At 32.9% G+C, this 25,617-nt stretch overlaps 4 protein-coding genes across 6 annotated transcripts in view; 2 read left to right on the top strand and 2 right to left on the bottom strand.

Moving 5' to 3' along the window:
* Positions 1 to 787: 787 nt before the first annotated feature.
* LOC126929004 (ubiquitin carboxyl-terminal hydrolase 1) lies at positions 788 to 4,252 on the bottom strand. The gene is made up of 7 exons (XM_050744959.1): positions 3,823 to 4,252; positions 3,477 to 3,656; positions 3,123 to 3,361; positions 2,732 to 2,961; positions 2,093 to 2,646; positions 1,822 to 2,014; positions 788 to 1,737 (listed from the first exon to the last, which is right to left on the bottom strand). Exons 2-7 carry the CDS (start codon positions 3,643 to 3,645, stop codon positions 1,176 to 1,178), a joined length of 1,947 nt encoding a protein of 648 aa, XP_050600916.1. The 5' UTR covers positions 3,646 to 3,656; positions 3,823 to 4,252; the 3' UTR covers positions 788 to 1,175.
* Positions 4,253 to 5,028: 776 nt separating this feature from the next.
* On the top strand, positions 5,029 to 6,585 carry LOC126913798 (uncharacterized). The gene is made up of 3 exons (XM_050717074.1): positions 5,029 to 5,736; positions 5,875 to 6,044; positions 6,112 to 6,585. The coding sequence occupies exons 1-3, from the start codon at positions 5,560 to 5,562 to the stop codon at positions 6,344 to 6,346; spliced, it is 582 nt and encodes a 193-aa protein (XP_050573031.1). The 5' UTR covers positions 5,029 to 5,559; the 3' UTR covers positions 6,347 to 6,585.
* A 231-nt stretch (positions 6,586 to 6,816) lies between these two features.
* Positions 6,817 to 8,001, top strand: LOC126913802 (uncharacterized). 2 transcript variants are annotated; one of them, XM_050717081.1, is made up of 4 exons: positions 6,817 to 6,980; positions 7,218 to 7,279; positions 7,351 to 7,442; positions 7,557 to 8,001. In XM_050717081.1, the coding sequence occupies exons 2-4, from the start codon at positions 7,262 to 7,264 to the stop codon at positions 7,852 to 7,854; spliced, it is 408 nt and encodes a 135-aa protein (XP_050573038.1). In that variant the 5' UTR covers positions 6,817 to 6,980; positions 7,218 to 7,261; the 3' UTR covers positions 7,855 to 8,001. The 2 variants fall into 2 exon arrangements, with proteins under 2 accessions (XP_050573038.1, XP_050573037.1); XM_050717080.1 differs by having other exon boundaries at positions 6,818 to 7,105.
* The window catches only part of LOC126928995 (cadherin-87A), a 521,848-nt gene continuing 504,088 nt past the window's right edge, over positions 7,858 to 25,617 (bottom strand). For both annotated transcript variants that reach the window (XM_050744939.1, XM_050744941.1), the window contains 23 exons: positions 23,916 to 24,050; positions 20,274 to 20,466; positions 17,833 to 18,143; positions 15,784 to 15,942; positions 15,507 to 15,694; positions 15,265 to 15,427; positions 14,401 to 14,845; positions 14,132 to 14,323; positions 13,520 to 13,773; positions 13,287 to 13,419; positions 12,830 to 13,045; positions 12,461 to 12,760; positions 12,141 to 12,385; positions 11,772 to 12,065; positions 11,492 to 11,689; positions 11,188 to 11,410; positions 10,557 to 11,101; positions 10,310 to 10,485; positions 10,095 to 10,230; positions 9,901 to 10,025; positions 9,722 to 9,823; positions 9,439 to 9,652; positions 7,858 to 9,343 (listed from right to left, as the gene is read on the bottom strand). In XM_050744939.1, coding sequence (XP_050600896.1) covers positions 9,227 to 9,343; positions 9,439 to 9,652; positions 9,722 to 9,823; positions 9,901 to 10,025; positions 10,095 to 10,230; positions 10,310 to 10,485; positions 10,557 to 11,101; positions 11,188 to 11,410; positions 11,492 to 11,689; positions 11,772 to 12,065; positions 12,141 to 12,385; positions 12,461 to 12,760; positions 12,830 to 13,045; positions 13,287 to 13,419; positions 13,520 to 13,773; positions 14,132 to 14,323; positions 14,401 to 14,845; positions 15,265 to 15,427; positions 15,507 to 15,694; positions 15,784 to 15,942; positions 17,833 to 18,143; positions 20,274 to 20,466; positions 23,916 to 24,050 — 5,064 coding nt within the window. In that variant the 3' untranslated portion in view covers positions 7,858 to 9,226. The remainder of the gene's footprint in view (positions 9,344 to 9,438; positions 9,653 to 9,721; positions 9,824 to 9,900; positions 10,026 to 10,094; positions 10,231 to 10,309; positions 10,486 to 10,556; positions 11,102 to 11,187; positions 11,411 to 11,491; positions 11,690 to 11,771; positions 12,066 to 12,140; positions 12,386 to 12,460; positions 12,761 to 12,829; positions 13,046 to 13,286; positions 13,420 to 13,519; positions 13,774 to 14,131; positions 14,324 to 14,400; positions 14,846 to 15,264; positions 15,428 to 15,506; positions 15,695 to 15,783; positions 15,943 to 17,832; positions 18,144 to 20,273; positions 20,467 to 23,915; positions 24,051 to 25,617) is intronic.

The raw sequence follows: 25,617 nt of genomic DNA, 5'->3' as shown, positions 1-25,617 counted from the left end.
CGATGCAATCATGTCCAAGTAGGAAAACTTTTTATATAAAAAAAAGGCGGAAAGTTAAATGTATTTGTAACGCGAGTCGAAAGTAGAAGAAACGACAATACGTCAGGCTGGCAGGTGAAACACGACTATTCACTACTGACCCCTATCGAAATAATCGATATATGTATATAGCCACGTATGATTAAACTGACATCCTGACGTTTTACAAATATGTATTTCAACGTAAACAGGACATTTTACGCAATTAATAATTCACTGTTCTTTGCTCTATTTCATTCTGTTATTGTTTAACAACAATCGCTTAACTCCGACATCTTTAAATTACTTCTTGGACGTATAAATATTTATTACAAACTATGTGTCATAGTGATTGATTTTCGCACATTTAACAGTGATTATGTATATAATAATTGAACTTAAATTAGAACGATTTCAAACGCAAACATCTTCGGCAAAAAATCTGGAATTATCTTTTTTTTTTGTTTAGGAAATAAAAGTATAAAAATTATACGTTTAAAGAAATATATTTATAATTTAATTTAAAAATATAAAAGGAATATATTATTAATTTACTAGCATAAATACTTTTTTGTTTTTACCATTCTCATAAATAAAACATAAGATAAGATAATATGTGTTGTAGATAGTACATGAAAAAAAATAATATGGTTAATAAAAATATATATGATAATAGTATCTAGAATATAAGCTTATTTAATTATTGTAAATATCATTTTTGTACTTCCATTTACATTGGAAAGTACCCAAAGCTGAAAAGAATAGGGAATTAAATCAAGAATACACACTTTTATTTTTACAGAAACAACTTAAAAATAAAACGCCCCATGTCCCAGTTAACATTAATCATCTAAATACAAATTGACACTTTGTGGTATTAATAGCAAGATTTGAGTACCATTATCGCGTAGAGTGGAGAATTTATTGCATATCATTTAACTATCAAATTCTAACGCTTAACATGATTTTAATACATAATTTATTTTCTACGAAATTATACACATTCACCTAAACCTGATATAGTACGTACAGAGTAAACAGATGTGGAATGTGTGTGACAGCGCAGTCATTAACAGGGAGGAACAAGGCCCATTGCACTCTTAGTGTTTGAATACTTGATATACGCATGATTTTTACGTTTTTAAAGAAAAAAATATTTACGTCATAGATCTTACATAGAATAGGAGGTAAGGAGTGGCGGAATTTCGTGGATTTGGCGCTAATTTATCTTCTAACTCTCGTAATGGAATTACATGTACTGCTTCGTCATCACATTCCAGCCATGTGCTAGTATGTTTATGACGTCGAATACCACAACAATCCATACTACGACAACCAAACCGAATTAATTGTTCCTTAGATTCACTAGCACTTGGTTTACTTCTAAAGTATTTGAATATACCGGATGTTTTGTCTGATGAAGACGAATTTGTGTTTGTGCTGCTGCTACTACCCTGACCAGAAGTTTGTCGTTTACTACCTCGATCGCATTGAAAATATTCTGCGAATGCAGATTCATCAGGTAAACGAGTATAAGCGACATAATGACCAGCTGTCATTGTCGCACCCTGGTGCATAATTACAGAATATAACTTATATACATGTCGTGACTCTGATCTGCCACTTGTAGTTCCCCGTGTTTGATCATTGTTGCATTCTTCGCAAAAACATTGTAACGTTAACGGTGTTGGCATATGATTATTAATTTTTTCCATTGACCTAATGCAATATATATCTTTATATGAAATATGGAAATCTTCTTTCTTCATTGTAATAAATAAAAGTTAAAAAACTGAATCTTACCCTGCTGCGGTAGAAAATCTTTTCAACTGCAATATAAGTAGCCTTGGTAAAGATGGAAAACACACAGCTCTGCGAGCTTCATTATAACGAAGACAACGAGCGCACCAATATTTATCTCTACCCCAAAGAAGTTCGCTAGTAACTACTGCACGTTTGTATACTTCACTACTATCCATTGGTCTTACTTCTTTATCTGCAAATAAATATATCTACAGTATATTTCTGATCGTTACTCGTTACTTAATATTGGATAATCATTAATATCACCTACCTTTTTCACTTGATCTGTCTATATCAATAGGCACACATATATCGCAAAATGTTTCCTTTCGTTCTGTAACATGCTCACACTCTAGACATGTAGTCCGCAAAAGGCTAACTCCTTCAAAATCTTCAGAAATAAAACACTTTTTGCTTTCTAGTCTATGACTATTTATCTCTCCATTAGTTTCCGGAAATTCAGCATGACCATTTTCATATTTCATACAGTACTTCATATAATATTTCATATGCTCATATGGTCTAGAAGATACTGATACACCATTTAGATTCGATTGTACAAGACAAGATGAACTTCCCCTTGTCGTTATCTTTTTCTTTTTCCTAGATTTACGAATGCTTCTTTTGTTGGAATTACTACCTTCTGATTGTACATCTGTTAAATGTTCTGTAGAGAAGTCTGATAATCCATCGTTATTTTGTCCAAACTGACTTTCTCTATGCCTGACCAACAATTGGAATGTTTCCCTGATGTTATCTAGTAAACACACTAAAAGTTCATGAGCATCTTGCTGTTGATTTCCTTCGAAGATAGGATTCACATCTCTGTAAAAAGATATACATGCATCATTGTTTTTAATGTAATATTCAATTCTTAATTATAATATTCTATTGTTAATATTATATTTACCTAAGAGCTTGCAAAAATGCATCTGGTTGATATGGTTCACTGTTTTCTCTTGCTTCAGATGCACGTAATGCCATGAACAATTCATGTAACTTCTCAGTAGCTATTTGTATTCTATGTTTGTTACTATCTCCAGTAGGTCCAGCCAAAGCTAATAGGTCTTTACTGCTCCAACTCCTGCTGCCACTTGATGTAAGTGACACACCAGTTCTTCCCAAAGATGATGACTTTATCTAATATAAAAAATATATAATATATTTTTCCATTTTATTTTTATGTAAAAATATAACAAAGCATTCTTTCTTTTAATTAAAGAATTAGCATCAACATCTCAGTCGCTAATGACGTGTACTGCTGGAACAAAATCTATTGTTTTAAATAAAATACAACTTACTTTTGTTTGAAGTTGTTTATCATTTAAATTAGACAAATCGGTGGCCAAATGATGCAAATTATGTAGGAAGGATGGTGCAAATCGTAACGTATATATCACACTGTTCAAAAAACATGTATTTCCTAAATTACATAAAGTAGCTATTCTTAATCCTTCTGTACCACTATTCGATACATCATAACTTCCATCTTGGTGATTGCTCAATTGATTGCGATAACCATTCAACATTTTGATTGTACCTTCATAATTAATGAACATTATAAAAAAACGTTAAATCATATATGTTTGATATAATCATATATAATGAATATTCAATATAATATAAAAGTTTATATAATAATGAAGTTTACGTACTATGTGTATAGGTATCTCTGTTTAAAAGGCTCTCCCTCTCTGAAATCTGAGGAGCCTGAGAAATGTTGTTAGAAATTGTACGTGCACGACCAGAAAGGGATAAGCAAAGTTTCTTCCTAGGAGGAACTGAACGTTTATCCGCATCTTCTTCTGTTTCTAATACTGTCATTTTTTGTTAACCTGGAATTACAATCAACTATATAGTTGTCCATTTACATAAATTGCATTTAAATTATAAATTTGCTTTTACAGAGGTCATTTAAATTCCATTTTACTTTGCACTAATTACTTTAATTTATATCATATAAATAACAACCTATATATAATTTAAAACCTATGTACTTACGTATTATTTAGTAAGGAAGTCATGGAACAAATGAGTTTGTTATTAACCTTAGTTAATCGAAAAAATCTGTATGACAATTAAACCACAAAATGTTCTTTGAATTACACGAACTACATTTCTACTGCTGTCAGGCGAAACACTTTTTTACAATGTTGCAGTAGCCATTATGCGTTGTGCCTAATGTCATATATTCACGAACCGCGTTCATGTGTGGTTACAATTTCACATTTATGTAGCTTTTTCTATACTATGCACATGTCGTCATTAATGTTCCCCTAGAATCCGTTACGAGCGTTTGCGTCTGAAAATGGACGTTGGTGCGATTATGACATAAGTGCATATTCAGTAGGTCAAAAGTAGTCTCTCGCTAGTTAAAATGTGGATAAATTTAAAAATACTTTGTTGTTATGTACTTCGATATTAGTAACTGATTATTATATTTTTTCTTTTATTATGATTATAAAAAAGAAATATTGATTATTATAGATATACAACACAGACAATTTTACTATTCAATTTTGTACGATTTTAATATATCTAACGTACATATTTAACGAAATCTTTTTATTATAGTATGATTACTAAATACTATTGTAATTTTAAGCACGCACGGTTTAAATTTATTTCTTCTGTATAATTTTATCTATTATTTTTCATCCATATATAATTGTTTCAGTAACTATATTTTATTGCAATATGCCTTCTTTTTCATTTTTTATTTATTTTCTGTGTATTAAATAAGCAAATATTATCAGTTACATCTATACTAAGAAGTATTTTTTTGTAATGTACAGCATAAAGAATTTATCCCTTTCTTACAATTTTTAAAACTCGAGTTTTTAAATGTCACTTAGAGAAGATTTCAAGTAGCTATTATGTAATTTTAATAATTGAGGAATCTTAAACGTAATAAATTAAAGTAAAAAAAAAACCGGTATAAAAGATTCGACAGATTTATCAAACCGAATATACATACATATGCATATGTTATATATATGTATATCAAAACAATAAACCATAATTTTTATTCAAATTTTATTCAACAGTATTGTATTAAACTTTAATTTTCGCAGGAAACAAACTATGGAAAGTTAATGAGACAATATTAAATTGAATTCTTATCCTTATATGAAAATAAATTATATATGTTGGGACATAATAATACTACCACTATTACATAAAAGTTTTGATGGTTTTTTTAATAAGTATCATAGATTTTGAATTACATTATTTAATTCGTTAATAGTTAATACTTAATAATTGTATTATATGACATATGGTATATTAGTAAAAAAATGTCGATGGGATTCAATCCAATAAAATGGTATTAAAAGCGCTATCATTAATGACATGGAAATATGCAATTAAACTTTATACAAATTTTACTTCTGAGCATACACATACGTATAATTTAATATAATATATTATTAAAAACATTAAAAACAGTGTTTTATAAAAAACATGTTCAAATATAAATTTTTCGAAATTTATTGAATAGGAATATATTTTAATTTAACAACCTTTGCATTTATCTGCTTAATTATAACATATAGTAAGTAAAAACAATATAATATTAATATAAAAAGGGATAGTTACTTACGCAGAGAATTTTATATTTTATGTTGGCAAAAGTGTATACGGTTACATATTTAAAAAACGCTTACGTAGCTGTGTATACAGTCATTCAAAATAATTAACTTGTAAAATAGCAAATAAATTTGATACAATTTTTGCTCAATGCGTCCAAGTAATTTTGGAAAACTGAGAGTTCAAGCTCGACAAATTGATGACGGTATTGAAAAACTAAATACAACATGGAAACTTCCACACGTTCTAATCGGACGTTTTGCAGAATGTACTGCAGAATCAGATTTTTATACCGAAGCTATGTGGAATGTTATAAAGAATACACAGGTTTGTGTCACATAAATCATTTTATTTCTTTAAATTATTTCTACCATTTAATTAATGTTTTGTTATTTAATGTTTCTTAAAAATTTATATTGCTACTGATACTATTTAATATTTTCTTTATGCACTAAAAAATATCAGAATGGAATAGAACAAACTTTGTCAGAAATGAAAGAAGGTTCAATTCATATGGAAGAATTTCTCCAAGAAACTAAGGCACAATATGAAAGCTTAAAAGAGCAATGCGATAATTTGGAGACTGTTTTTGAAGAGTATGGTTATCACTATGATGAAAATAATGTCTTGGAAGAGTAAGTATTTAATTTGTAATATTTTAAGTAGAAATTATTATTTTAATATCTTATCTAAATTATATAGATCAAATGCTAACAGTACAAGGAGCCCTGATCAAAACTCAGTTGAAGAAACAGAAAACTTAAAAGTTGAATTTACTCCTAATCTTAGTTGGAAATGTAAAGTAAAAGAAAATGGATTATCATCAGCATGTAAAGATAATTATAAGTCATATATGCTTATGACAGCTTTAACTAATAGTTCAACATCAGTTTCTGATCATAGTCACAAGGATTACTATGATAATGATAAGGAATGATGACTATACACAAGAATAATGTATGCATTTCAGAAAGAGAATGTCTATAAGTACCAACTCTTTCTAAACATTTGTATATTGTATATTATATTGAGAAAATGAAACTTCCGAGATTGTATATTGTTTGTTTCACATTATTATTATTATTCATTAAAGTCAAAATTGAATTATTTTAAGATAATATTATTTTTATATCGTATCTCAAATATAAGATAATAAAATGTATAAGTACAACTATACATTGAAATACTCATTGACACTATTTTTTTTAGAATTTTTAACTTTGTAGGTAATTCAATAATTAAAAGTATACTAGATTTTATATTAAATATCCTAACTTTGTTGCCATATGTTATGACACAAAAACAAAGTAAAGAAAACTTAATTTAAAAAAAAGATCAAATTTTTATTTGTATCAATTTGTGTATATGTATATATATATATATATATCAATTTTGCAATAAAGTACCATAATTCACTTATAGTTTATTTTAATAGACAGTGTAGTTGTGTGAATAACTTTATCTAATTTTATAATACTTGAAAGTTTTATTTGAAACTTTTAAATATAATTTTGCTTTAGTAACGATGTATAGGTCTAATAATATATTACATGTTTGACAATCTAAATGATGTAAGTCATAAGTAACCGTAAACAATACAACATAACCTATTTTACTAAACCATTTTCTTCTTCAAAGTATTTCTTTACGAACAAAGTTTTAAGATACGTAACTTTAATTTTTATAAGAAGTATGGGTTAGTATAAAATATAATATATTATATATTTTCAAATATATTTGTAATATTAAGTGTTATATATATTTATACACTTTTCTATTATATTTATTTTCTATTTTATAATTATTAGATACAAATACAAAACTATGCCAAGGTAAAGATATTTTTGAAAGGATGAATTATTTGTATCAGGTAATAATAATCTTGAATAACTTTTTATACTATAAATTAAAGTGAAAATATTAATAAGAAATTGTTCATAGGCAAGTTACCTAATGGCATTGAAAAATAGAGTAGCAGCATCATATTATGGAAATATAATGGTTGGTTGTGCAAAAAAATCAGTTTTAAGAATGTGAGTTTAAAAAATTTAAATGACCATAATATATCTATCTAGTTATAATTGTAAATAAGCTTCTATAAAATATGTAAGTAAGATTTATATATATATACAATTTTTCTTTTTAAGAGAATCAGATATTAAAAGGACAATTTGTAAATGTTGTCAATCACCACTTATACCTGGTGAAACTGCAAGGGTGCGATTAGTATCAAAACCGGTAAAAAGTGTGAAATGGACATGTTTAACATGCTTAAGTGTTAAAAGATATCCCACAAAAAAAGGATATAAATTATGGATTGAACAACCTAATTCGGTAGTTCAAATTTTCAATTATGCACCAAAATCATTAGATAATAAGTCTAATATTGAGATAAAAAAACAGAATTTGGATAAAGGAAAACATATGGATACTGAAAAGAGTTAAATGTACACAGATTTGAATATTTATTTCCACATGATGTGAGATGTGATGAATGTTGACATACGAATATTTTTTTTTATCAATGACTTATACATAAAATATGTTACAATAAATTTATAATCAATAAACAGATACTTTTACTAACTGGAATATTCATAACCATCTAGTAATATTGTGATACTGATATTAGTTTTACATTAAATGTTTATAGACATAACATGATCATAGTTAAGTTATTGTTTTTCGGGTATATGATACTGTACGATTAGAGCCGTTCGCAATAAATTCCATAGACCCCAATGCACATATGTTTCGTTGAGGACGGTTTAGGCGATGAAAAGCGATGTGGTCTTCGCAGATAGCGCGAGATGATTATGTTGTTACATAACATTGAAATTTGATGCGAACGTCTCCATTTAACTAGCTATGATATGACTATATCCGCCCATCGCCAATGAGTTATACAAAATCTCAAATGTAGGATAACTGTCACGTATATACGCGGGCGTAATCAAATCACAGATTAATCGGATAAAAATCAGTCATTTAACCCTAACTTAAATAAATATAACATATATTGCAAATTAATAGTTGTACATGAACTTATGACATATGTTGATATTTCGACTGAATTGTTTTTCTAATTACAAATATTTTTAATATTATGAGCTTGTTCTTTTTTTTTAACATTTAGAACATTTTGTTGTATTAACGCCATGATATGACATTAAGTGACTCATTTGTTCATATAGAAGATAATGACACTATAAGTACGTTCCTTCCTTTTGTTTTTACGTGTAAAACGTACATAAGTTATATAAATACTAAACTAGTGAGGAATTAATCAGAAAACTGCGCTGGACGGAGTCTACACATTCATTTATATACATATATCTGTCGTGCCAAGCTTCGGTCATTAAACTATTTCACAGTATCTATTTTCTAGCAATTTTGATTTTTCTAACAGTGAACCTAACAATTAGTTAGTTAGGACCATAGGTTGGCAACGCACACATATATACATGCACACACCAGCTACAGGGAAATATTTATTCCAGTAATATTGACTGTTGTTCGTCGTTACTCTTCATCTTGAATTCTTCATTGCTAAAGAGTTCGAACTGAAATAGCAAAAGGTGCACAGTCAGAGTAGATTTTCCTGTGTAATTCGGGATAATTTTTGTGCTCTCCTTGTACACGCGTCTACTCGCAGACAAACCTAACGATATTATCCGATTATTGTCGAAAAGGTGTGTGCATGCGAGTGTAATTTCGGAAAGGCGCGTGCAACAGTTAGAGCCGTGGTTAGAGAGGTACAACGTATGGTGATAAAGTTATATTACTGATTAAAAAAGGGATTGGCGTAAAACTTAATTTATACTAGCCCTGAAACAAACTGGGGTTGACCATCACGATCAAGTGTAAATTGAGGCATTACATTCGAGGATGGCTGAAATGTTGATCCTTGAAAACCCATGGCTGATTCGTAAAGCTAAAATAAAATGTATAATATAATTAAATTTGTTTCTTTTTGAATATATAATAGTTTATCTAATGTTAAAGAATATAATGGCTTTCTTGATATACATTATGGTTTCCTGGAAGCGTTGTATAATCTGGTGTTGTTGGACGGTGCCTGTTCGTAGGCAGTGGTCGCTGAATAGTAGCATAAGTGTTATCTTGAGATGTATCACCCATTCCAACACTTACACCACTTCCTCGTCTCTCTGTACCTAAGCCACCTTCAGGTTCACTGAATACTTGCATTGTTAATTCTTGTTCCTCATATAATTTGAGTTTTCTAAAAAATTATCATTATATAAATATGTTATATGAATGTATCTTTAACAAAAGATATATCTTTACTCACTGTTCGATCCACAAAGGATTTTCTGTAGTATTTAACTCGTCAATAATTTGTTTCTTTATTAAACCATCCTTCTTCCTTATATCATTTGGCACAGTGATTACCCTAAAATATCATGTAATATAATATATTTGATGTTTTTCATATTAAAATGAGAAAATGTATATTTGTTTAACATTTACCAGTGTCGTAAACAACAACAAACTACTATTACAGTAACTGCACCAACTAATAAAACTACCAGTAAGGCTATTAAAGCCGCTAACGCAGGATCGAATGGTTCTTCTTGTACTCCTGCATAAGCAGGCTGAAAAATTATATTAGTTAACACAATGTTAATATCTTATTTATAGTTTGAAATGCAAGAAATACTTACCACAACATTTTCAATGGCAAAACCAGCATAATAATCTTTCAAGAAGTCATATTTTGCATCAATAACTTTAAGTACTTGTGGAATGGGAGCAATAGTTTGGGTTTTTGGTTCTACCACGTGTAAATACATGTCACACCTATAAGTTGCATTCAAATGTTACGTTCTTGAAAAAGTACAAATTAATTTAGAGAAAGTTTCAAATATTCTTTTCTTACCATTCTCTACGAATATGACCTGATGCATCTACATGGTATCGAATTTCATCAACAACAACTCTGCTTTGAGTTGCATTTGATAATTCTGACACAATTTCATCACGTTCACGATTTACTTCTTCGGGAGATTTTGACAAAATGACTCTAATTAATTGTGAAGCTTCGAATACCCAGACCTTTGTCAACATAAAAGATAAGTAATTAAGGAGTTAAAAGTGTACAAATACTCACGTATAAAATAACTTACATGAACTCTAGTCATAGCATATCTTTCTGGAATAGCAGTTTCTTTTGCTATAACTTCAACAATGAACCTGTCCTGGTTGTACTCAGCCATATAACCACTTGTGACAAGTTTACCATCTTGTGTTACATTGAAAGGACTTGGAACTATAGAACCACTAGGTTTCTCTGATCCATATTTGTAGAGGTTTGCACTGGCAACGTAGTAATGCAGCGTACCGTTATCTCCAACATCTAAGTCTGACGCTGTTACTTTTGTTACAAAATCATTCACATTTGCCATTGAATTAACACCCGCATAGTAATCGTTACGTTCGAATATCGGTAAGTTATCATTTTCGTCTAAAATAGTTATGGTAACATTTACGTGTCCATGGTCTGTATTGTGCATTAGTGGACGTCCTGTATCTACGGGGCTTATATAGATATCAGGATCATTGGAAGCCAGTATCGATAAGACATATTTGTCCCGAGATTCACGATCGAATGATTTATTTGCGTATATGCTACCATCAGATTTGTCCATGTAAAACGCATAATTTTCGTTTCCTGAAAAATATTCCCATTTACATAAATTTGTACCTCTATTTAGTAATAGTATAATTTCACAAATTGCTTAGTAGAACATTATTTACCAGCCTCTATGTAATAGTAAACCTTTGCATGTCTGCCTTCGTCTTTATCTTCCGCAGTTACTTTTCCCACAAAGTAATCTTTCGGGCGATTTTCTGATATATAAAAATGATATTCATCGTAAAATTGTGGCGTGTTGTCGTTCGTATCAACTAATTGTACAGTAAGCAGTCGTAATGTTTCATATGCCGTAGGGGTACCATGATCGGCAGCTACCAGAACAAGCTGAAATAATATTAAAGTTAACGTTATTATTTTTGAAGTCAATTGTTGTAAAAAGCTTTTGGATACGTGAATGGAATTTACCTCAAATTTGCTTTTTACTTCTCGATCAAGAATAATCTTCGATCTTAGTTCACCTGTTTCTTGATCTATTGAAAATTCTTCTGTTTCTTGAGTATTTCGATTTCCAACCTTTAAGTGATAACTTACGCGTCCGTTTTCTCCAGGATCTCTATCGATTGCTTTTACCGTCAATATTAAGTAATTTAGTACACCAGTATTCTAAAAAAATGTTGTTCGTTATTACACTCGTGTAATCATCTAAATGACGAATACTTTATCGATAATCTATTTTTACACTAACTTCGGGTACTTCAACAGTAGCGTTCGTTAATTCGGGTAGAACAAATTGAGGTTTGTGTTGATTTACTGATGTTACTCGTATATCAACGGTACAGTTGTCTGAATGCGGTCCACTACCCGCACCATCTCTTGCCTCCACTTCAATTCTGTATGAGCCAGCTCTTCCAAGAAGTGCTGCTCCGGGGTATAGAATGCCTGTTTCACGATTTAAAGAAAATGACTCGTTTTCATTCCCATGAATTATGGTATACCAAACTTCTCCGTTGATCCCTTCATCATGATCCATAGCTATGACCTTACAATGAATATATAATATGTCAGTTTTTTAGCTTTATCATTCTGTAAGTTCAAACAGACGAGGTATAATTACTTGTAAAATCGGTGCAGGTGGATTTACTGGCAGATTTTCAGCAACTGAAGCTCTATAACTATGTTGTGTAAATATTGGTCGATTGTCATTAACGTCGATAAGTTTTACAAGTACTGGAACGGTGGTACTTCGACGTGAATTTATATGAGCACCATCGCTGGCCATTACTGTTATGGTGATATTTGGCGTCATTTCTCTATCGAGAACGGTTGCGCCACCAACAGTAATTTCTCCCGTTTCGTGGCCTTTAATTTATATAAATAGATGTTTGTCCATAAAATATTGGTTCGATTAATTTTGAATGAAAAGATTTCACTTACCGATATTAAAGTCAGCAGCGTGATCACCTATAAGACTATAACTAATTTCTCCAAACGGACCTTCATCTCCATCTGTCGCTTTCACGGTAGTAACATGTGTGCCTGGTGGCGAGTTTTCTTTCACAGACGCATTATACAATTCCTTCTCGAATTTAGGATCTTGATCATTAACATTTATTACAGTGACGATTACTTTGGCTGTTGTGGATAACTGCGGTACTCCAGAATCATACGCAACCACTGTGAACTCCAGTTGCTTCGTTTCTTCGTAATCAATAACTTGGCTGGTTCGTACAATTCCTGCAATATGCGTAACGTTTATTGTACTTCCCATATTTTCCACTTAGTTGTAACGCGATTATAACGAACCTGTGACGTTGTCTATATTGAAATAGGGACTTGGTGGTATAATTCCGTATCCTGCTATATTACTATCTGCGTCTACCGCTGTAAATGCTCCCACAACAGCACCAGTTGGCTGTTCTTCTTGCATTTCTATCAAATATCGTGGATTTTCTCTCGTCCATGGTTTCAAGAATTCCGGCGCCATGTGATTCACGTCAATGATCGTGACTACTAAGGTGCCTAATTATAAACAAGAAGATCCATTAAATAATTACAGACAAGTATCATTTTGACCGTAAGAACCTCAATGCGACTAAAACATCTTGTAATAATAAAACAAAAAACCTAGAAAGTTATATTTTCCTTGTTTCGGTAACGCAATAGCAGTGGTAAATTATCATTTGTCGTAACTCGTGGCTATATATCCGGACAGTACTATCCTATGAACTTTACGATACTATATTTCCTTAGCATGTAATACCTCTGCCTTGTTGTAATGTGGGTGCCGTTGTATCACTGACAACGACAGTGATGCTCACAGTAGCTGCGATATCACGGTCCAATGGTCTAACGACGGAAACTTGACCGGTTGCTCGATCAACAGCGAAAAAGTCCTGCGGATATACCGATTAATATACAAGTTGTTTTACAATCTTATTGACTAATTTTGTATGATCATCTTATATGATTATCAGACAAAACATCAGATTATACCTTGAACGATTTACTGTCGTTGACCTGTTGACCATTTCTATCGATCGCCGTAATTGGCTCTGAAATGGCGAAGTTCAATGCTTCCAAGTTGGCACTGTCTGGATCTGTAGCTTTTAACGTCGTGAAGACGGTGCCAATGGGCGTGTCTTCCGTAACTTCGGCTCTTTGGGTTTCTGGCGTGAAATAGGGCGCTTTATCGTTGCTATTTTCAACGTTTATCATCAACGTCGTTGTTCCGGTTAAGCTAGGCGTTCCTAATCAGAAAAAGATCACGATGAAACGTATACTAAACGTTATGACGCGGTCGTATGATAAACGTTAGACTCGCGGATATTTATGCAAATTCATATTTTTATGAAGATAATTAAACGGACAACTAGCAGGAACTTGACAGAGATTTATTTCATCCGCCAAATATTATAGCAAATATCGCATTTGAATATTTTATACGTACATTTTTATATATTACGTGTATTTTACTCATTCATTTCGTTTTAAAATTCCCAGATATGCATAAGAATCTGCAGTCTAGTTATAAGTAAAATGTATAAACTAAAGAACATAAAACAGTGACACGACAGATTTTATCTAAATAAAACCATTTTCATATACCTTTATCGAATGCTATTACTTCTACATGGTATGTATTTTTATTGTCGTAATCCAACTTCCTAAACACTGTTACAACGCCTGTCGTTTCATTCATAGTAAAGTCATCGAAAGCTCCCTTCTGTATTCTGTAAACGAGTTCCGCATTTATTCCCGTGTCAGCATCGGTCGCTGTAACTTCCTCCACAACGGTCCCTGAAATGTATGAAATTAGAAGATCCAATCGCATACGATAATAGCCTCTTGTAAACCATCGTTAAAGGCTAACGTACCAATCGGCGATATTTCGGGTATGCTGGCAGTGTAAAGTTCTTGCGTAAAGACGGGTGCGTTGTTATTGACATCGCGAATAGTAATGTTAACGGTGGCGGAATCGACATAAATCCCGTCGTTCGCTTGTATAACGAGCGCAATCCAATCGTGCGTTGAATTCGTTAAATCCACTGGCCCTTTATTTTTTATCGTAATTTCACCAGTGTCTGGATCTATGGCGAAGAGTCCTAACTCATCGCCGCCCACGATCGCATACGTGATCTTCGACGTCTTGTCCTTATCTCGGGCTTGCACTTTCAAGTCGGGCTCGAATTTCTCAGCTCCTTCGTCTATAACCGCACGATACTTGTCTTGCAAAAATCGTGGTGGACTGTCATTGGCATCCGATAAACTGATGCGCAACGAAACGCTGGTCGTCTGTCCCTGCCCATCGTTATCGGTGGCCTAAAAAACAGCGAAGGTGAAAGCCGACGAAATAATTACATATTACAGTTTATTTATATCTATACAAAAGCAAGTTATCACGAATCTTCCGCAAATAGAGATTTCTAGTAACGCGTATGTTAAATCACGAGCAAGTTCTATACGCTGCTAGCAAAATGTTTGAAGACGAGGAGTCTGCAGTTAAGATTGGTCAATATTTGATAGAATAGATAAACGTATATATTTAATCTCACAATATTGACTCAGTCAAACTGAACATATTGTTATTTGCTTCTATATAAACAGAGCTGCATTCAATATGTGGCTCCTTATGTTTGTCAAATTAAACGATAGTAATAAAATAAGTACATGTTTCTGGCTGTGATATAATGGCGAAACGTATAATGGCAAGTGGATGTAATAATTTTGACACAGCGTACCTTGTACGTTAGAAAATACTCTGTTTGTTCTTCGTAGTCTAAACAGGGTGATACTCCAGGAGTTGGACACTGAGCTACCGTGATAACTCCAGTTTTCCGATCGACAGAGAAATGCTGCGCGCCTTGACCGAGCAACTGATAAGCTATTCCAGCTGTACCGAATCTAGAGCATAACTCGTTTATCAAATTTCTGTTGCGTCGAATGAAAAAATGATTCTAAGAAGAATTACGACTTTTCTCACCGTCCGCTATCGCGATCTTTAGCAGTAATCGTTAAAACCGTTGTGCCTGGAGGCGCGGTTTCCAGCACCACGGCTGTGTAAGTAGGGTTGCTGAAAGTAGGCGAATTATCGTTCGCGTCCGTGATAGAGACAGTTACGGTTGCAGTGGAGGAAAGTTTCGGATTCGTGTGAATCTCTTCCGCAACGACCTGAACATTTACAATGATTTCACTTTCGAATCGTGTTAACTGATTGACAAGAATAATAGGATTCGCTAGCATAGAAGCGGCCGGATTACCAGAATGATGAATTTACGCTGGTTAGGATTTTCATAATCTAACGAGCCATTTGCCACGCGGATGTTCACAGATGTGCTTCCAGTCGCCATAGTCGGCTCGATGGTGAAAGCACCATCAGTAATGTCGTCCAGACGTAGGGAAAATACCGAGTTCAGGCCCTGTAAAGATGTAATTTTATAAGGCTTGTAACGTAACGTTGCTACTGTGCAAATTCAAATTAAAAGGAAATACTTCTTTATGGAATTGCAGAGCGTTCGTAGAAAACACTGTACGTGCCAAGAGCAAACTTTTCAGCAGGAAAAGAAAACTTACGTAATAATGTAGTCGAGATTCATGAAAGAAAAAGGTGCATCCGTAGAAGAAGAGCTTGCATGTGCCAGCCCTTGGTTCTAAAGAAAACTCAATGGTCCATTTATTTAAATACACGCCATTTAAATAGATAAAAGCCAAGAAACTATTAACTGATGTTTATTGGCGCTTATCTTCCGTTTTCCTTTGTGGAAGAGGTGACGTTCTGACATTATCTTCCAGTTATAATCCAGTTATAATTAGTAACTATTTAGAAAGGGCAATTGCACTCAAACTCTATACTACAGTATTCTCATTGCTACGTAGAACACAGCAGTCCAACCCCAATCTAACTCCAATAAAAAGATCAAAATTGTTCAATTTAAAGCGAAGAATTTATTTTAACTCTGAAATGCGTTGTTCGTTACTCGCATATATGACTAATGTTCGATTCTTAATTAATTAACACTTTGACTGCCACGTTGGTCACATACGATCGACCACGGTTTCTCCTGCAACGCCATGGTGGTCATTGATGACCGGACAGCTTGAACTTCTTACAATTGTAAAAATTGAGTGAGAATTGATAGTTAGGGCATTTTGAATATAACCGATAAATAGAAGATACTTTAAAATAAAAAGTGCCCCATCGAACAATTAAACATTTTTATTAGAACATCAATAAAAAAAAAAAAAATGAGAACAAATCTTGCATCTAACGGTGCATTGTGTTAAAGCACTTTAAACATAAATGTGGCTCATCGATACAATCTGGACAATAAGTGGTCATCTTTTTGGTTTGATTCTTAGCAATTTTTGATTTTAACTGTTTAACATTTTTTTTTATAGCATGCTCTGCAAAATTTTCGTGTCAGGTACACTTGCCCTTCTTTCTTCTGCATTTCATGTCGCAATCTTTATTGAATAAGTATATTTGACGGTTCTGGTGAATGGCACTGTGTAAGGTACATTGCGAGTACCATTCTAAAATCTGATACCTTGATTTTTGTTTTTGTTGCTTGTTTATAGAGTATCATCGTGTTTGAAATTGATGTATTTAACAATAACTCTAAAGCTAATTTTATATATCACTTGAGGGTTCTTCTATGTGATGTAGAATATGCTATCATTTGATCTGATAAATCTACAGCACATTTTCCTCTGTTGTAATCTGCCACTACCATTGGTTTATCACAAACATAATTTTTCTTGCGGACCTCTACCATTTCAGCCGAATGTTTCGTCGAAATCATAAAAATAATCACAATACTGTTTACTAATATCTTCTACACGTTTCAACAATATATTCTGGACGTTTTGCTTGTTTGGACGTTTGAATGGTTTGTTGAAATAAACGAAGCCTTGTTATGATATGTCGTTATCAACTGTTACCAAGGTGCCACGGTGGTCACCCGTGACCACCACTAAGATAAACGGTCCATTGGAAAAGAATGTTGTCTTAAATCAATTTATTATTATTTTGCCATTATGTGCTTTGAATAATAAAAATACTCCCGTGGCGTCCTCGGTGAAACATGTGATTTCGGCGTGTCAGTCAAAGTGTTAAGAAATCAAATTCTATTTAATTGCGTAAGTTTATTTTTCCTGAGAGAAAAGAGCAGAAGAAATGCTAAATTCCAAAGTAAATAAAAAGAAAGTAACGTTCGTTTCTTCTTTTCTCCATTTCCTAATTCCAGAAGTTGATCGATAATGACTGTATTTAAGTAACTCACGATGTTGTTCTAATGTATGATACTCACGACGTCAGGATCCTTGACAGTCATGTCCAAATGTGGCAGTGGCGTGCCATTCGGCACGTTCTCCGGAATCTCGATGTTGTACTCGCGACGATTAAAAGTAGGCGGCTCGTCGTTCACATCCTTGATGGTTACCGTTGCTTCGGCCGTTGACACTGTCAAATTGTCATTACCTGGCATACCGTCGATCAATTCACGCGCCCTTACCTCCAGCGTCAGTACGCCAGTTGAATCCTTCAACGCTTCCCTGTTCAGCGGCTTTGCGGTTCTAAGTTCGCCTGTTTCGTCGTCCAGTAGAAAATAGTCGAATGGATCTGCATAAAAGAATACAGGAAATTTATTTAGCAGAAATACTTGAATTTTTCTGAATACTTTTAGCGTCATTTCGATTATTTCACGACTTAGGAGAAATCCGATGAACGTAAGTAAAAAAGAGGAAAATTTGAAACATTGGAAACGTTACGTTGAGATTAAAATTACGTTCGTTTTTTACCGTTCATTGTTTAACACATGGAAGAGCGAGAATCGTAGTGGCGTGAGTCAGCTCGTTTCTTACATTTTGTAAGAACATTCTCCCTCAAAACTATCGTACGCAATAATAAATATAAACAATAACGAACTCTTGTATATAATAATTTAATCAAAGAACATGCCAACAATTTAATTGAGTTTGTAACGCATTGTAAGCTTTCTAGTACTCGTCCATTCAATCTTACGTAGTAATTAGTGAATTGACATAGTCTAATTGCCGATTGCTCGGGTCACAATAAACAAGAAGGTCACGCGTCGAGCCATTTAGCTGTTTAGCCGTGTGCTTGAACTTGCGCAAAATGTGTGTGTCTTATAACATGTCTATTTCGTCGCAAAGAAAGGAATTTTGAAACAATAAACACGTTTGCACACAACTAATACTTTTAAGATGCCTTGCAAGTACTTATGATCGATTCATTAGTGAAGAAAAATGATTTATTACTTGAAAGTGGATAATGTATTAGTAACAATTTGTAAATTAATACTTAGCTTAAATTAATAATGTTTTGAGAAAACTCGTAGAAAATTAGCAATCTTCAATTGTGTGATATTTCTTGAAACGATGAAATACAATAGGAAACACAGTCCGCGATAATAACACACTTTTCACTACTATCATCGATATTAGGTTCTCTTTTTACTGACACGACAGGTATAAGGGTTGTTTAATTCTTTTAGGAAATTATAATCTAAACGCGTGAACATAACAAAGAGTTACACGCAACTAAAGTAAGAAAACATCGGGAACAACTGAACCACAAGTTCGACTCGTGTTGTTTACGTTTGGTCCGAACAAAGTACCACGAGTCAGACTCGTGCTTATTGTTTTTCACCCAAATTTCTTACCGCGAGTCTTACTCGTTGTTGTAGGTCAAGGGGTTGAACGTATGAAATTTACTGCACTTTTTCAAGTCATGAGAAAGCATCGCGGCAGAGAATAAGCTTACAACTGAATTAATTGTAAAGCTAAAAGGACGATACTTTTCGAAGTTGAAGTACGTGGTTGAATTCAAATTTTCAAAATTTTCACTTACACTACTGTGATTTTTTAATGTGTCATACGCTTAAAAATATTAGGTTGTCCGAAAAGTGTCTTTCTTTTACAGACACGTCTTTTACAACGATGCATCTTTATACAAACATGAAACCTAATCTGTCAAACGTTGTGATCTTTATCTTGATAGAACAAAATGGATCATACGTAATTCGATAAAATAATATAAAACGGAAAATGTCGTGCATCCATTATTTCCTTACAAAACGAAAGAAACTTTTCGGACGACCCTATAACTACGATCGTAACAGAAAGAAATGTTTAATTTCAGAACGTGTAAACATAGTAACTTAATTATCACGTGAAGAATATTATACCGAATATAATTACTGAAATATATTGCTAAAAATATGTAACTATCGAAAAGAATATATAAAAAATATATTCCATTTAAAGAGACAAAGTTAACATTTCTATCAAGTGTGATACGATATAATAAGAATGTTCTGCCTCGAAACTATGAAACTTTCGCATGCGATAATTTAATTGACAAATTACCAACAATTACCAATAACGTAGTATTAGGTTGTCCGAAAAGGGTCTTTCTTTTACAGATACGTCTTTTACGTTTTAATCTGTCGAACGTTGTAATCTTTATTTTGATCGAACAAAATAGATCATATGTAATTCGATAAAATAATATAAAACGGAAAATGTTGTGCATCCGTTATTTCCTTATAAAACGAAAGAAATTTTTCGGACGACCTAATAATTAATATTGCGTTGGCAACTAAGTGATTACGGATTTTATCAATACCGCTTAATGACAAAATCCACAATCACTTAGTTGCCAACCTAATAGATCGACATAGTCTGACGTTTAAACGATAAAAAGGGGAAAAATATGGCATGAACTCACTGGTGACCAATTCGTAGATCATTTTCCTTGGCATTCCCCTGTCGCCGTCTCTCGCCTTAACGGTCATAACTAAGGTTCCGATGGGATCGTCCTCGCGCACTACACCCGTTAGCGAGTTCACAAATTCCGGTGGACTGTTCTGAATATCCGCTACCTTGATTTCTACCCCAGTAGTCTCATTGTTCAGTCCATCCTGCGAGGAAAATTCACCTATGTAAAAGTCATTCGTCGTGTGATCTCGGATTACCTTGCTCGCTGTTTTAAGGCGAACGCTGCAATCTACTCTCCTGTCAACTGTTTCAATCCTCGCTATGTATTTCTGTCAGCTAAATCTCGCCACAGATCCGTCTATTATAGATCGGGCAAGTTACATCTTTCGTGGAAGCTTTCAAAGCTTTCAAGCTTCCACGTTGACGAAGAATTAATAATCGTCGTGTTCTATGTCCAGTTAGTTATATTGGGTTGGCAACTGAGTGATTGCGGATTTTGTCATAAGGTGGAGTTGACAAAATCCGCAATCACTTAGTTGCCAACCCAATAGTATCACTTTCTTCGTTCTACCATAGTTTTTGGAAATGACGTGTGCGCTCGCGTTTCGTTAGTTTTATCACGTTACGTTAGTTTTATTACGTTGACGAAGAATTAATAATCGTCGTGTTCTATGTCGAGTCAGTTATATTGGGTTGGCAACTCAATACCACCTTATGACAAAATCCGCAATCACTTAGTTGCCAACCCAATAGTATCATTTCTTCGTTCTACCATAGTTTTTGGAAATGACGTGTACGCTCGCGTTTCGTTAGTTTTATAAGTTTTTTTTCGAAAATATGGAACTTTCAAGTTTACGTAATGCGATGTAATATAAAATAAATCTAGCTTATAGCGATATATCTGCCGTTGGAAATGATTAGCAAACGACAAAGGAAAAGAAAACGTAATAAGATAGAGAGTATTATTCTTCATAGAGAGAATACAATAGCGCAGAGAAATGTTCGATTAGATTTCTTTTCATATCATATCAATGTTACTCTGTGTTCTTTAGATTTGTATTTTTGCCGAAAATTTTTTAAATTGAACACATTATACGTATTTTTACTTCAATACTTTTATTGTATGTAAGAATAGTTATTGAAAAATGTTGAAATTAAATGTAATTGAAAAATGGAAAACATCAAATTCCAAGGTTTGAAATTGTTCGAATTATTTTACTATAATTAGTAATATTATAATTTATAATTATATATTTCTAATTTACAATTATATAATTATAATTTAATAATAACAGCTTGAATTATTTTACTATATTATCTATTATTATTTATTACTATTACATTATATAATTATTCAAATCTAATTAATACTTTTTGTTTGAAAGTATATGGATAAGATAAATCTCTCTTCATTCTGCTATTTATAGCTTCACTAACTATCTTATACACTGCACATATTTGTATGTTTGTAGAAATTAGAACGAAGTATTATTCATTCGTGTTAAAATGGATATTTTTATTCAACAAGGCTAAACGAATCCTCTCTCTTCAAGAACAATTTTTTTTAATTAATTCACAGATGCTGCACCTTTGTTTATGTCTAAGTTATAACGGTATAACTATATTTACGTATAATTGCACTCCCAGACATGAACAAACTTGGTCTCTCTAGAGCGGCACAAAGTCATTTCCAAGACTATGTAATGAAAATCAATTTTCAAGCTCAGCTCGCTAACCTGTTTTCAAGAGGACTTCATGAATTCTCCATATTTATTTGCCCAGCGGAAACACGTCTCCTCCAGGGAGCACGATAATCATCCGGCCAATCTTTTTTGTTTACGTGAAACTTATTTCATAAATGTAAAACGTGAGAGAGAAAGCAGATTATACTTGGACGAACAACGATAGAAATTTAAGAAGGATCAAAGGAAAAGCAATAAAAAGTATTTTAATCGGCCTTCTAAAAATTGCTAAGCGCGTCCTTTCACCCTCGCTAAACATTAATAACGTTACGCTCTTTTTCTGTCCGCAGTCGCGCAGTTCGTTAGAGATTCTTCGCCGAGACTTTACGCGACTTCAAAAAATTCACCTGCTGCTTTGGCCACGGAAATGAGCGAAAACTGAATTCCATGTTCGCGCCTGCTCGCGTCAAAGGGCATTTTAGATTCAATAATCCGCTCTGCTCTCATTTTCGCCTGCTATTTATGGATGAATGACTCGCAGGCGTTCCGCAAGAACGCACCACGAGGGAAGCAGAAAACCGTAGGCTCACGTTTTTCACCATAATCCATCAAAGAAGAAGAAAATGTTCGTCCAGTCTTCCGCAACTTCTTTTTCGACAAATTTACGTTACCAAATCGTGTTTTTTTTTTTTTTTAATATATTGGGTTGGCATTAGACGGTATTGACAAAATCCATAATCCACAACTTAGTCGCCAACCCAATATATTCGATTAACACGTTGAATGCCATGGGAGTCACCGGTAAACTCAGCGAAATGAAATCATTAATGATGATTATACACCGTAACATATCTGTTGGTGGTAATATTTCAACATTATATACATCGCATAATAAAAAATTCATCGTGGCGCCACGGCCAAACCTTGTAAAACTGGTATTTAACGCGTTAATATTCTTTTTATCGCTATTTCTGTTATCTACGCTGTATGTCATACATTTTCATATTGTATTTCTATGAAATGTAAAGGAATGGAAGTATTCGCAGCATCGAAGCTCCGAATTCGTGGATGATAACGATGGATTTATATATAAAAATATTCGTTTCTTACAACGGAACATCGCAGATCGTCTTATCCAATTTGCTTTAGCAAATAGAATTGTAGCAACTGATTTTAATATCGAATCTGTTTTAGATGAAATTGAATAGAAAATTGATAGAATTGAATAGAATAGATAGAATTGATAGAAAACTGAAGCACGCGACACGAGCATATTGGAAGACACGCTATTGAATTTGAAACACAAGACAACGTGTCAGAAACACGTGACAAATGCGATAGAGACGACGAAGAACGATATGACAGCCAAGTTCTCGGAAACGTTGCAGCTGTTCTGTCTGCATTGGTAACGTGATAGTTAAAATACAGAGTATACTGAAAAGTTGGCGCGTTTATCGTGTAAAAGTAAATCGAAGATATAGAATGGCAATTTTTGTGATAAACGAGAATCTTTTGGTTTATTTATCAGGTTGCATGGAAGAACTAGCTGTTTTTTTGTGATAAAAATAATCAAACTAAAGTCGAATTGAGACACAATATCACACAGGGTGCAAGGAAAAACCTCGAAATCATAGTATAAGCGTTGGAGTGGTGATTCTACATGCAGAAATAAGTCGAAAAAGAAGAACAACATTTTTCCGTTTGCGGCTTCGTTTTTGAGAAAAATACATTCCGATATCCGACAAGTGCACCTATGCTAATTGTAAGTTTCCAGGCACCCGACTTCTTTTCCGCCCGTCATGACGATGATTTCATTAGACGAGCAGAGTTATGTATGCAGCAACGCGACCAAAATTTTCAACGCTTGTTATTATAAATAGATTTATTCGGGACGTCGACAAGCAGCAAAGTGGCGCTTGGTACCGGCGCACCAGTAGCATAATTAAAATCAATTTTCGAGCTGTACTCACGCTTGCTCTGAGTAGCAATTGGTAAAAGGGTCTCTCCCTGTAGTCGAGTGGTTGGCGCAACACCAAGGCGCCCATGTACGAGTTCAGTCTTCTTTCCACGTTCACGATGCCGAACTTTTCACAGGCGTCGAGGAACTGAAACAGAGGCATCATATTGATCGTGCATTGACATTCTGCTGTTGCTGCTTTCCAATAGACTACGGATTTTTATGTAAATTCGTGCTGTTGAGAATAATAGCAGATTCGTACTTTCGATTTTTAATAATTACAATGTGACAATTACAATTACTGAGAATAATTATTATATTTCTGGTATTGTTTCTTCGATATTTTCAAGATATAATAATATAATAATAGCAGATTCAATAATAGCAGAACAATTACAATGTGGCAATTACAATTTTACAATTGTTTTTTTTTTACATTACAAATAAATACAAGTTTAACAATTACAGTTACTATGAATAATTATTATATTTTTTGTATTGTTTCTTCGATATTTTCAAGATATAATAATATAATAATAGCAGATTCGTACTTTCGATTTTTAACAATTACAATGTGACAATTACAATTTTACAATTGTTTTTTTTACATTACAAATAAATACAAGTGTAACAATTATAGTTAATGTGAATAATTGTTACATTTTTGGTATTGTTTCTTCGATATTTTCAAGACACCATTGATTATGGCTGGATATGTTAAGTGAAATTATTGATGTATCGTTAATGAAAGGATAAATTAACAAAAAGATAATTTTCCAACGAGATTCATTCAGCAGCTGCTATATAAAAAAAAATGGTTTCAAGATTTCGGAATAGAAATATTACGGTGGCCAGCATCGACTTTTGAACTGAACCCGATCGGAAGCCTAAGGGGAATTCCAGCGAGAAAAGTTTACGATCAGGAGAAGCTACCTGCAGAAAATATCGTGGAACATAAAAAAAAAAATAAAATCAGTGTGGATGGATTTTCAGATCGAAACTTTAAATAAGTTAGAAAGATAGTGTACTTGACTGATTAATAAAAATTAATAAAGAAGATTTTTTACTACTATAATAAAAGTAAAAATTAAAATTGTATGAAATTAATTAAATAAATTATATTACGTTTAAATGATTAACATTATATTTTCTCACAGACAAAAATATAATTTTAAGAGAAGAAATCCAATTTTTTCCAGACTTCGATGGAACAAATCTTTCAGTTTTGTATTATATCACAATATAAATTTTAATTGTATAATTGAAAATTGAAATTGTATAAAAGATTTCGTCAATTTTTGTTTTAATATCACGAAAAATCTAAAAATGGATTGCGTTTGTAATTATTCACGACACTGTATACAAATAGTGTCACTAGCACAACTGTTGCGGTCTTTGTACGTTTCAAACGAGATGACTCAGGAATATGGAAAATGATAGACAATGTATTAAAGCAAATATCATTACTTGAAACATTTCTTTTCTTCGAAAGAAAAGTGTAATTTCAAAAAGTAGAGTAGCTGTATCCTCTAACAATAATTGCGTCAACTAGCGCAGCAAATTGTAAATGTTACATCGTACAGGTGTTGTTGCTTCGTAATTCTTCACGAATCAACAGCTCTGTAATTCCAATTGTTACCAACAAAATGCTCTATACATTGAAAAATCGCTAGAAACGTATTCATCTATTGAGTTGGAAACTAAGTGATTGCGGA

The sequence above is a fragment of the Bombus affinis genome, chromosome 2 (assembly GCF_024516045.1).
Source record: "Bombus affinis isolate iyBomAffi1 chromosome 2, iyBomAffi1.2, whole genome shotgun sequence".
In the NCBI taxonomy this organism is placed as follows: Eukaryota; Metazoa; Arthropoda; class Insecta; order Hymenoptera; family Apidae; genus Bombus; species Bombus affinis.
The sequence above is the reverse complement of the archived record's forward strand: the minus strand, read 5'-3'. Positions and strand labels throughout refer to the sequence as shown.

Coding starts and splice junctions, on each gene's coding strand:
- LOC126929004 (XM_050744959.1), bottom strand. CDS start 3,645: ATGACAGTATTAGAAACAGAAGAAGATGCGGATAAACGTTCAGTTCCT. Junction 2,962..3,122: donor ATAAACAACTTCAAACAAAA/GTAAGTTGTATT, acceptor TTTTTATATTAG/ATAAAGTCATCATCTTTGGG. Junction 2,015..2,092: donor AGACAGATCAAGTGAAAAAG/GTAGGTGATATT, acceptor ATTTATTTGCAG/ATAAAGAAGTAAGACCAATG.
- LOC126913798 (XM_050717074.1), top strand. CDS start 5,560: ATGCGTCCAAGTAATTTTGGAAAACTGAGAGTTCAAGCTCGACAAATT. Junction 5,737..5,874: donor ATGTTATAAAGAATACACAG/GTTTGTGTCACA, acceptor AAAAAATATCAG/AATGGAATAGAACAAACTTT. Junction 6,045..6,111: donor GAAAATAATGTCTTGGAAGA/GTAAGTATTTAA, acceptor TAAATTATATAG/ATCAAATGCTAACAGTACAA.
- LOC126913802 (XM_050717080.1), top strand. Junction 7,280..7,350: donor GGATGAATTATTTGTATCAG/GTAATAATAATC, acceptor AATTGTTCATAG/GCAAGTTACCTAATGGCATT. Junction 7,443..7,556: donor AAAAAATCAGTTTTAAGAAT/GTGAGTTTAAAA, acceptor TTTCTTTTTAAG/AGAATCAGATATTAAAAGGA.